This window comes from Diachasmimorpha longicaudata, chromosome 3 (assembly GCF_034640455.1).
Source record: "Diachasmimorpha longicaudata isolate KC_UGA_2023 chromosome 3, iyDiaLong2, whole genome shotgun sequence".
In the NCBI taxonomy this organism is placed as follows: domain Eukaryota; kingdom Metazoa; phylum Arthropoda; class Insecta; order Hymenoptera; family Braconidae; genus Diachasmimorpha; species Diachasmimorpha longicaudata.
This window is the reverse complement of record NC_087227.1, coordinates 6,707,295-6,719,106: the sequence shown is the minus strand read 5'-3', so window position 1 is coordinate 6,719,106 and position 11,812 is coordinate 6,707,295. Positions and strand designations below refer to the sequence as shown.

The window sequence follows — 11,812 nt, the reverse complement described above, 5'->3', positions numbered from 1 at the left end:
AGATGCCAAAGTGACAGGTCTCAACTCGCATCGTTCCGCCTCGCGTTGTTGACATTCGTTGTGATCAGTGATTGGGGCGTCCTTACATCCGGATCACAATCAGCAAAAAAGATATATCAAAAACTGGACTAAAGTGTTTACCTCGCGTCATCACAAGGTGCGGCCAGTTCAGCCTCCAGATCGAAAAGTCACGAGTGATTGAAAATGTGAGACACTTTTATTTATCCCACTGCACCTAAAACAACAAATACAATTGTTTGTTCGACGTTTTCATCACGATATTTGTCAATCAATCTCCCATAATTCCATATTGATCTCCATCATTAATGTCACTGCAACCATTTCGTGCTGTTCATCCTGTAGTGTCTACACTGCACTTGGGGATCTCGCTGCAATAGTAAATCGAGTAATCGTGTGTACTACAGATACGATAGTCACCGTTTGCTCTCCCCTTCTCCATTTGTTTTTTCCGTCAATCCTTCCGTGTTTATTTCTACCGGCGTCACTTTCTAACAAAGCGCATCAATTTCCCCTCGAGTGGTGCTCGACGAGGCTGGGGAGGTAAGTCTCCGTGCAATGCATGAACAGAAAAAAAAAACGATACAAAAAAACGAAATTACATGGAGCGAGGAAGGGGAGGGCTGACGGTGCGCCTCCGGGATCGATTCTTCTCCAAAGCCCGCGGCTCTATAATTAGAAGAACCTCTGCGGCTCTCCCTCTCTCTTATTTGTTTCTTATTAGGTTTTTTTGCGTTTCTTTTTATCTGTGATTGGGATTGTATTCACCTCTGAGTACGATCGATCGTCTGAGGCTCCCATTGATGAAGAGTCTTTCAGAGGCTGGTCGGGATAGGTTTTTTTTCTATTTGTTGTTGCCAGCTTTGTGATGATTGTTTTTTATGCTTGACAATTATGCTTTGGTGGGCAGGGGAAAGGGGAAGGGACAGCATGAAAATGATAATGAATGCGGCACCTGTGAATGGGACTGTGCAGGAGATGTCTTGAAAAATGTGGGATGGAACGGCTGGTGTAGGGGACAAATCAATGTCGCTGTGCGATAAATGCGCCTTTTGCCTGGGTTACGTTAACATTGTGTCATGCGTCGGCGTTCGTAGCGGTATATACCATGCATAGGGCGTCAAATATATTTAGAAACATGGGAAATGGGAGACGAGATACAATGACTGGTTTTTGGATTGGCAATATCGCGAGATTGAACGGTGGAATTTCAACGTAGTACGGATCATTTTAAAGAGGATTTCTCGTACTTCAAAATGAAAAAAAAATCCTGGATTTTCACTCAGCCGATGTTGAGATATTTGAGATCGAATGTTGGTTCATTTTGTCATCGTCTCCTTTTACAATTTGACCTTTTAAGATGGAATTGACTTTCTTGCATCGTCAATATGTCAGGAGGGGGACGATACATCAGTGATACACCTCATTTTTTGTAGTCTGAACAAATATCTTGGAGATGAGAGAAAGAAGCTTTTAATTTTATGCAGCCAATCCAAAAATATTGAGGATTGAAATCCGTTCGTTTTCCCCAATTACAGTTTGGCCTTTTGATTTTTCAGAATTTTGTCTTCCGGATCCTGAATTTCCAATCGCTTCATTTCACTCGATGAACTATTGGCCCTCTGTCTAGTGATGCGAGTGAGAAGATAAGAGATAGACAGCAGTCACTGGGAAATAACGCACAGAGTGAAAAAAAAACATACGAATACAATCGGAATGAATTGTAGTGGTGGTGATGGTTTGGTAGGAACACCCGGTGGGGAGGTATGGAAGCTGAAGGCAGCCGTTTGGCTCATCAGGGGCTTCACCACCATCACAAGCATCAGCTGGCCCTGCCTTCACCGGGAATCCCCGGCCTCGATGTCGTAAGAGCTCTTCACCAGGTGAGCAAATTGATCAATTCTATGAGAACCATTCACTCATTGCATAACCTTTATTTCATGCCCTTGTGCACTTGATTGGTTTTGGGGAGTGGGAATGCACTATTTTCTGGGTGTTATTGTTTTGTTTAGTGTGAGGATTTAACCACTGAACCATCGAGGCAAAAACTGACGAGTCGTTTGCGATTATTGTGAAAACGAATGTCTGAAAATTTTCACTGTCTTTACAGACATTTTCGGAGGTTGGAAAATTCGTAGATGTTCTTGCCACTCACCCACCAGACATTCAACCAGTTCCTAAACCTATCACTGCCTCTCAAATCATCATCCATTTAGGTCATCAATTTTCCGTAGGATGAACCAATTTAGTCAGCCACCTCTCAGACTTTTCCATCCTCTTTCATATGAAAATAAACGAGGTAGAGTTATCCCTTTGACAATTTCCTCACCTCCAGTAGCATTTCACTGGCAAAGCAGTCAACAGCTGTTGAAAAGAACTCAAATTCTTCCCCATTCATTACTCTTTGTGCATCATCAATGAGATTGAAGAACCCTCGCTTTGTAATCGCCAAAGTATCAAAGTATCAAAGTTCACCTGACTGTCGAGGACACTCACCCCTCCCCCATGTCACTGCTCATCCCAAGCTATCTCATCCCTCCGCAATTTTAATCCTCAATTTTCTCGCAATGCAGACGGTAATATCTCTGCGAAGTGCATTAGACTCGTCACGAGCCGAACTCCGACGACTCCGTGAAATAGTCGGTGATTTTCGAACGGAAAATTACGCCGAGGCTGTTGAACGCCTGTCACTGGAGAATCACGTACTCCGTCGACGTATACTCGATAAAGATAATAACCCCAGCATTAACGATGACACACCAGTCACACCCGGACCAGAGTCGAGGTCCAATGCTAATCCAACAACACCAGTACTTTTAATAAGTGAACAGTGAGTGTTTTAGTTTCATTTTATTTTCGCAAAAAAAAACATAAATAAATAAAAATAAAGTCCACATTAATTTAGTTTTTCCGTGGAAGTCAGCACAAACGCGAAGTAATAAAAGTCCATTGGAGACAATTAACGCCGGTTTAAAATTAACGAAGACAATTAACACAGTTTAAACATCAGTCCTTCAGAAGCTAGAACGACAATGGACGAGGCGGATTCGTCAGTCCCTGAAATAAAGGAGAGTGCGGAGAAGGAAGAGGTAGATAAATCATCGGAGATTGTGGAAACGGAGGATAAAAATCTCTCAAAGGAGGAGGACACCCCCCAAGATCTGTTGGAGGTACCCGAGAAAGATCCGGAGGACATAAGCCTCCGGAGTGTCTCGGACGGTGATAATTCCGTATTCAGTGACAATCCAGACTGCAGTAATCTTCAACAACTGACACCAGAGGTGAAAAATGTCGAGTCCGAGAATGAGTCCGAGGAGCTGGACGACATAGAATTGATATTCACGACTGCTGAAACATGTAGCAGAGATGTGGCCCTCCAGGAGGATCTCGTTTCCATCACGGAAGGCGAGACCTGGCAGCATGGACAGCCTGTTCTACTCAAGTACACCAAGTCTTCTGATGAACAGGCTGTTTGCAATGGGGAAAAAACTGGCACTAGCTCGGTGGAGGAGGCACTGTCCTCGCAGAGCTCGTCCATCGATAGGGAGGAGAGTGTTGACAGATTTGACGAGAGCTCCAACACAAGACTCAATAAAATTTGGTCACAGTGCTCGGTTCTTGTGGAAACTGATATCAGCAAGTGTGGAGTTGTTGAAGAGACTGATAGTGGCACTAGGCACAATGCTGCGAGGAGAAATACACTTGCTGCACCACCTACAGCTTACAGGTTTGTCTTTTTTATTACGAGTGAAGCATTACGATCTTTTAACTTCAATTTTTAATTACTCAGGTTATATATTGATATCAATCAAAATTTATACATCTACTCATTCTCAAAAATTCCAATTCTTCAATTCTGTAGCGAAGGAGTAAAACAAAAAAATGCACTTTTCACTATTGACCAGTTTTTGAGGAATATTTTGCGATATAGGGGGATATCAAAAATGTCATTATAACTATTTTTATGGAAAAATTGAGTCATTACAAAAAATCCTTTGTCTCTCTTAGATTCAGAAATATCGCTCCAAAATCCACTCAGAGATTAGTTAACTTACATCGTTTTATCCCTTCGCTACTGAATCACACTAAATAATTATCTCGACGGTAGCTTAAGAAAAATCATTGCAGACCCATTATTCACCGAGAGGCCGTTGCCGCTGGTAGACGAAAGAGTTCAGCTCCCCTGCGTCCAGTTATGGATCGCAGTTGCGGTGGAAGACGTGAATCCGGGGCTCAAACAGACATTTCAGCGCTTCCTGCACAATGGCGTTCTGAGAGTTATCTTGCCCACAAAGTGGCCCACACATTTACAACATTGCCCAGTAAGTTTGCACTTCCTGCTGGAGTTGCTGGGAGATTGAGAATATCGGACAAAACGAGGAGTGAAGCCAGAAGGGTTATGCTATCTGACATAAGCTTTACGAGCATGGTGCCAGAATTATCAAGGAGTGCTGATCATCTTTGTCATGATGCACATTCTCAGGTAGAGTATCCATTCGAATTGATGATTGTACTGATAAGTTATTGGGAATACCGATAAATAATGACGTCTGGTGCTCTTTATTACTGTTTCATTTATATTCAGAGTGATATGAAACGCATGTTATATTTTCAGTCTTCATAATTTGATTAAAAAAATGAGTATCAACTGATGTTAATCCAGGGTCTCTTGAAAATTAAAATTATATTATGACGTGCCCTCAACGTACTATTACTACTACATGTGCATAACAATTGAATCGTACTCGAGACAGTGTACGATTAAACCGTGTAGTGTTGTGCAGTGTAGTGTTATGAGACGAATTTTCACTCCATTCATTCACTCACTCATCAATTCATTCATTGATTTTCCACCCCAGAATTGTTTCAATTCCCGTGGCTGTGGCATTCGCACCCCCGACGTCAATCGTCGTGAATCCCTGGGATCGCCAGCTGGCTACTGGCCACGATGCAACACAGCTACTGGCCTACCCAGCCCCTGTGAATGCAGACTATCAACAGATCTGTATTCATCTCGCTATCGGGGCTCATTGACGTCGATTCCATCTCCTGGGCTAGAGGTTGTGGGTGGCCCACCCAGGCGACACTCCTGGCGCGCAAATGCAGCCTCCTTCGACACGTGGAAGGTACCAGCCACTACCTCCACCCCCAGACCCACTTGGTCATCAATGCCATCGTCACCCACTCATATTCATCGGCCCAGTGTTACCCGGAGCGTGAAAAATCCACCGAAACGAACTCGCTCCAAGGTTACCTTTCAAGGTAAAAATTTCCGGTATTTATGTCGGTCTTTTATTATTTTCAGAACGACTCTCGAGTGAAGAAATACGAAATTGCGAATTTTTTCGTACTTTCATCTTTCAATTTGGAATTGCACTCAGTCAGTCTCGAGATATCGAACATTACGGTGTTTATCCTCATAAAATATTTGTTTCTTCACTTGTGTTAGAGTGCCCGATGATAAGAGGAAGCCTCCCCAATTTACGATCAGACGTAATAGCCGGTGAAAACAGTGGCGACTCAACCGAGTCCCTCATTGACGAGGCTGAGGAATACCTCAGACGCAGTATTGATTCTATGTTAACTATTTCGGGGGATTACTGGAGTCGGCAATCAGCCAGACGAAGACGAACGAGGAGACACTCTGAGCCGGATCTCTTCAGGGAGTGGAATCCACCGCAGGACGCAAGACCATATTTACCAAAGGTAAAAAAATAATTTCCTGTTTTCCAGGAATTGAACTCGATTGCATGGAATTAGTTGGACTTCCAGTTTTAGATTCAATTTGCTGCTATGAGATTGAATTTCCGTAGGACGGAAGAAAAACCCTTCATCAAAGTGTAGAAATTGATTTTTTTTTGTCATTCAGCTTTTCAACGGTTGACAATGAAAAAATGTTAATTATTTCTCTGCAAGTTGAGTCTCGAAGAATTGGTTTTTGAAAAAATACTAATGGCTCAAAAATAATTGATGAAAAATGTTTGCAATATCGTCATGAAATGTGATTTCACAAGAAAAAACTCAATCATTTATTTTCTTTCTCCAACTCTAAATTAGATTCCCCGAGATTTAAAGTTGGATCACCTAGTAAAAGTGATATCGCCAGAAGGCCGAGTACTTCAAGGAAGGGTTCGTTACATTGGGCCAGTGCCAGGTAGAGAAGATATTCATGTTGGTGTTGAACTACCAACCGAGTCAGGAGTATCTGACGGGACATTTCATGGCCGACGTTTCTTTGACTGTGAGCAAGATCGTGCTGTCTTCGTACCCTTCAAAAAAGTTGTACTCGCGTGGTGCACCACCTGACCCGAACTGTCTGCCGGCGGCGCCGGTACCGGCTCGTTCCCAACGCCAAGGATTCTTCTCTCTCAGTACACAATGTAAAATCGATACAGCCCAGGGATTATCATACGTATATCGATGACGTTTATCGTGAGTAAATACAAACAACTTTGAGTGCTTTTGAGAGAAGTTTGGCATGCAAAGGGTGTTGACCATTGCTAATGATGTTTTCAGAAATTGTTTTTCATTATTTTTTTTGTTGAAACTAACATCAAAAGATAATCAAAATGTCTTGGACTCAGTGTTGGGAGATAAATGGAATTCCTTCGATCATTGGTACCGTCATTCATTCAGTTGATCCAGTCATTGTCACTAGTTGTCTTCTGTCAGTCCACATATTTTTACAAGAATTGGGCAATTCAAGAGCCTTTGCGATTGAATAAAAAATGTATCCAATTATTGGATAGAGATTATTTTTATTCTCAAGTGAAAGTATACAAAATACTTGAATACCTGAAAAATTGACGCCGACTTTTTTTCAAGTGATACATATTGGAACAGTGACAATGATTGTTCCATTGATCTTATTTCCTGTCTCCATGGAGCGATTTAAAAAAATCGTGGCTCATGTCAAACCCCGGAAAAATATCTCCAAACTGAACAAAAATCGTTGAATTTGACTCAACCGATCTTGATTTATCAAAGATTGAAGAAGTTCCATTTTTAAAAAGTGCAGAATAGGGGAAAAAAGTGAATTTTAGTTTGAAAAAAAATATTTTGCCGAGATAGAAATTGTAGAGACCTACGCAATACCATAAAATAGATATTGAAGAGCTTTTTATGAATCATATCGAAAGGCTGTAACGATTTCCAAGGTGTGTCCAAGCTACTGTTGTCCAACTGGAATAACGTTATCGGTTCAAATATTCTGGTAACAGTGTTAAAATAGCATACATAGATGTGTCTCTATGTCCAACGTGTAAACATGATTGTCAATCGTGACACGGGATGTCACGCCACTAAATCGTTCAATTAATGCCGGAGCGTAACCCACGGCAGAATATATTGTCTATTTTATCAATCTAAGGGTAATATTTAGGATTAATTGAATTTGAGTTGGTTGTCATTTGCCAATCCACGAGAATACCTGTGGGGTTGATGGTTGGGAATTAATTATTTTATGTTCTACGTCCATTAGTATTTTTTTTTATTGGCATTCAATTTCAGGCCAGTGCTTTTCAGATTCAGTCCTCTGGATCTTTTTATGCGTGAAATATTGTATTTCCAGGGGTAATCGACGTGTACTCGGAAGGATAATTACTCACAAAATTTACGAAAAATTATTGGAGATATATTTGGAGCAAGATTTTTTTTAAAGAATCCGATTTTGCTTTGCCTGGGGATTTTTATTCGGTATTTTTTTTTTCGATTGACATTTTTTCCCCTGGTAGAAAGTATCCCTTTACCGACACTATTCGAAATGTTTACTAACATCCTTGAAATACTGCGAATACCTGTCCTCGAATATTCTCCAAATTTTTTCACCCCTTTGTGGTACCCAATAGCGTTGATTCCTCTATCAACACCGTAAACTCAATTAATCGTACTAAAAGCCCTCGGTACCAACAAACTCCATTGAAAACTCGTGTACAACGTCAAAGTTTCGTTATCGTTTTCCACCCAGTATCTCAGGCAAACAGTGGATAAAATGAGGTTTAACATCGCGTGTCAACCAGTACATTCGTGAAAATGAAAAATTAAATGATACATCACAAACGGCCAAACACACTCCAAACGCCAATTAATTGCAAGTTATCGCCATTTCAGTACAACAATGCATAATCGTAATGAATTATCGTTTCATAATACTTGAGTACAACTTTTTTTAATGTGATCGTGCTGCATTAATAATAATTTTAGTCTTTTAGGGAGCATTGACAAACGCAGTATTCTTCATTGACTTACAAAGATTAGAAATCTTTCCATCTTTAGGAAAAAAAAAAACAATCACGAAAGGTTTCGTTTTATTTTAATTGTTAAGGTAACGCCATGGTGCAAATTTTATTCCCAAAGTAGTCGCTTTATCCCCGCAATTTATTTAATTAGATCTCAATTATTATTTTTATTATTATTATTATTATTATTATTATTATTATTCCGTTGATTTTATTTTTTATTTGCATGTACTTAGGATGACTCGTGTTCACTGAGAAAGAAAATGACATATGACAAGGAATTATTTTGTTCGAAGAAGAATTTACTATTTAATAATGTACAATTGTTTTCCTGATCTATTGAGCCAATGAGTCCAATGAATCCAGGATAACTCCTGGACTATCGGCCGAGCATATGACTAAGGTTTTCCATGGTTTTCTAGACACTCTCATCCCAAATCGAGGGCAGTTAGAGAAGTAAATAAAAAAACTTGAGAAGTTATGTAGGTGAAAAAAAAATAGAATAATTCCACATGCTAATAGTAATCAAAGAAATTTATTCAAGGTTAACTGTCGTATAATGGTTCTATAATTCAACAGCAAAAAAGTAAATTCTTCTCCCGATTCAATAATTCCTCGACAAGAGTAATTTTTGTCCCCAGTGTCGCGTGGATAAGTCAGTTGATGATTGAAATGTTGTATTATTTTTGGGATAACGAACGTGGGGAAAGGATAATGCAAATGTACCTGCTTCGATGATCGTTCGAATAACTTAATCGTCCGGTCATTAAATTCTGTCTCTGTCTACAATCGCGATTGTATCTATTGATTTATATTTAAATATGAATTTATCTGGAGAATCTATATGAAATATATTGTATAAATAATAGGTAAACAGGGGGGGGAGGAAGTGTTGGAGGGGAATACAGTGATTAATATATGGTTAATCGATGAATGTTACAGGAAAATTGTGAAATTTTCAGTGTCTTCAGTGTAACTAGGTAGAATAATTTGGCATTCAGAGATGGAACTCGATGCAGAGTTGTAGATTTTCTTCAGTTTTTGTTGAGATCTGAGGGAGGGGTAGATAAATTTTTTAATATATTTGAATACAAAATATGGGAGTGTATATTTTTTACTTTTTCAAGGATTATCAGGAATTGATTTGTTTTTGAGTTTTCCGAGGTAACGGTCCACCACGTAGCTGACTATTTCGTGTAATGTGGATCAAGTCGAACGGGCATGCTCTCTAATTCCAGTTTGATTGACATCGGCAGGTTGAAAATATTCAGGGGGAGAAAAATGAAAGGTTTATTATCGCACAATAATCCAAGATCTCGAGAATGTGGGGACTGTACTGTTTAATTTATTTAGCTGCATTATGAAACTTTTGGTTTAAGAGTGAAGAAGGACTCGGGGGGGAGAGGAGTCTGACGATGAAAGACGATGTTTGTGCATTCATAACGAGTGTTATGTGGTGTGGAGATGGAAAACCAAGTGTACCGAAGAAAATAAATCTATTATTACTGTAGACTGGATTATGTACTCTGTTTATTTGCACATTTCTGTGAAGTCATTCTAGAGTTAAATAGCATGTAGTTTCTTTGATGATCGATGTCACTTCAACAAATGATGCGATTTTCATGAATCTAAATTCATTTTGAAGTCTTAAGAATGTTCTTGAGAATGAAAAAAGAATTGGTGAAATTCACTCTACCGATCTGGAGTTATTCAAGGTAACAGACCGGTCGTGAAAAATCGGTTGAAATTCGGAGGAAGTTGGACTTCTTTTTAGTTATGTATATCTCCTAACTGAATGATGCGATTTCGATGACTCGGAGCTCATTTTCGGGGTCGAAATAAGCCCTTGAAAGTGAGCTTAAATTTGCTATATTTCACTCAGCCAATCTCGAGTTATCACTCCATTTATCCCCGTTCTCCATTAAATCAGGAACGAGTTGGATAATCTGCATACCAGCTGTACGCCCCATTAACACCAGTTTGGGCTCCAAAATCCACATAATCTAGTATTTGAGAGGCCGATCGTTCGATCCTGGGCACTTGGCTCTCAGTTTCCTGCGGATTCGGCACCAGGTAAGCCTCAGTATGACGCGGGTAGCGTGGAGCTTGCGGTAGAATTGAATTCACTTCAATAACATCGATCCCATCAATAGGTATGGCGATGTATCTCGTCCCAGCGGCTGCCATGGAGACACCAAGGAGGAACACGAGGACGCACTGCAATTGAAATTCAGTTTTATTGTTCCAGGTTTTCTATTACTCGATTTTTCTTTAATATAAAAGATGAATGAATCAGGTCAAGAGGATTTGCTGCACCATCTGAATGCCGGGATGACAGACTGAGTGGCGCCTCGAGGATGCTTTGAAGTAGTTTATGGATTTTTTAAATTATATTCGGAGAATTTCCAATTCTCTTATTTTTTAGACGAACTTCCATCTGATGTACCCTAACTCTTTATTGATAAATCGACTCACATTCAAATTTCATTTATTTATTAATGTTAGTTTCGTTTTAATGGTGTCAGATGTCTATTATCACCATTTAATCATTAAAAATTGTAAAAAAAAATTTAATTAAAAATTCTGAGGCTCACTGACAACAGAATATTGTGAAATTACGAGGGCATCACGGAAATCACAACTTCCTACGCAGTGGGCGTACTCCGTAGTCTAGGATTGCCTCGATTCAATGCAATGACGTTGATAATTTTAATTCCAAGAATTCAATGTGTTTATCAATGAAAACAATATTTTTATTCAGAACAATAATCGATAAAATTAAATGAATGGAATTGTAAGGCCGGAAACACGAGGAGACAACAACATACTGCTAATTGATTACTTCATAATGTTTAATTGCGTCTCTCCCTAGGTAAAACATCTGAATTCTTTGCAAAACTGATAAAAAACTTCTAACGACTTGTGGTTTTATGCGATGCCCCCCTTCCGTATGTGAAATTGGAGATGGATCGATTTTAATTGACCAATCAACAAACGTTATCTAATAAACTCGGCTACACTGACGCAGTTGATGCGGATGGCCCAATTAAACGCAACGCTGATAAATTAATGGCGTCACATGTGCCAGTCGTCGAATTATACCCAATTTCTCCCTCGAAATAAATTCCATTCAGTCCACGGATCAGCGTGTTTACCGATTTATTCATGTCGAAAGGAGCCGTAGCCCTCGGATTGTGCTCGAACTGAGTTGTCCGAGAACCGGGGCGGCTCATTTTATAAGCTGTCTCGCATCAATGACACCCGCTTTCACGCATTCGTCACTGATTGTTTCACTAATTTCTCGGTGAGCCGCAAGAAATGGCGAAAAAAAGTAATGAGAGGGATACGACGTGCTTTATTCACTACCAAGGGATTTGCAGGCGAAGGATTTGCCGACGATCGAGTGGGCCGGGACTTCCGATCACGTTTTTACAGGTTTTTATAGCAGATATGCCGGTGGCTGCGGTTATCGGAGTGTGGGGGAAAGTGTTGGAGGGTCAACCAACTTTCCATAGTTTTACTTTCAATTTCGTGAAGAGATAATTAACAAAGCTTTT

At 40.0% G+C, this 11,812-nt stretch overlaps 2 protein-coding genes across 3 annotated transcripts; one reads left to right on the top strand and one right to left on the bottom strand.

The window, feature by feature from the left end:
- The first annotated feature begins 7 nt into the window (after positions 1–7).
- Positions 8–9,765, top strand: LOC135160340 (uncharacterized). Its single transcript, XM_064116779.1, has 8 exons — positions 8–206; positions 1,578–1,901; positions 2,592–2,848; positions 3,029–3,745; positions 4,147–4,501; positions 4,878–5,280; positions 5,468–5,724; positions 6,076–9,765. Exons 2-8 carry the CDS (start codon positions 1,785–1,787, stop codon positions 6,322–6,324), a joined length of 2,355 nt encoding a protein of 784 aa, XP_063972849.1. The 5' UTR covers positions 8–206; positions 1,578–1,784; the 3' UTR covers positions 6,325–9,765.
- LOC135160357 (uncharacterized) lies at positions 9,755–11,670 on the bottom strand. 2 transcript variants are annotated; one of them, XM_064116809.1, is made up of 2 exons: positions 11,411–11,670; positions 9,755–10,472 (listed from the first exon to the last, which is right to left on the bottom strand). In XM_064116809.1, exons 1-2 carry the CDS (start codon positions 11,486–11,488, stop codon positions 10,182–10,184), a joined length of 369 nt encoding a protein of 122 aa, XP_063972879.1. In that variant the 5' UTR covers positions 11,489–11,670; the 3' UTR covers positions 9,755–10,181. The 2 variants fall into 2 exon arrangements, with proteins under 2 accessions (XP_063972879.1, XP_063972880.1); XM_064116810.1 differs by lacking the exon at positions 11,411–11,670 and adding an exon at positions 11,098–11,385.
- Between the last annotated feature and the right edge of the window lie 142 nt (positions 11,671–11,812).

Coding starts and splice junctions, on each gene's coding strand:
- LOC135160340 (XM_064116779.1), top strand. CDS start 1,785: ATGGAAGCTGAAGGCAGCCGTTTGGCTCATCAGGGGCTTCACCACCAT. Junction 1,902..2,591: donor TCGTAAGAGCTCTTCACCAG/GTGAGCAAATTG, acceptor CTCGCAATGCAG/ACGGTAATATCTCTGCGAAG. Junction 5,725..6,075: donor CAAGACCATATTTACCAAAG/GTAAAAAAATAA, acceptor ACTCTAAATTAG/ATTCCCCGAGATTTAAAGTT.
- LOC135160357 (XM_064116809.1), bottom strand. CDS start 11,488: ATGAGCCGCCCCGGTTCTCGGACAACTCAGTTCGAGCACAATCCGAGG. Junction 10,473..11,410: donor CTTTCGACATGAATAAATCG/GTAAACACGCTG, acceptor TTTCAATTGCAG/TGCGTCCTCGTGTTCCTCCT.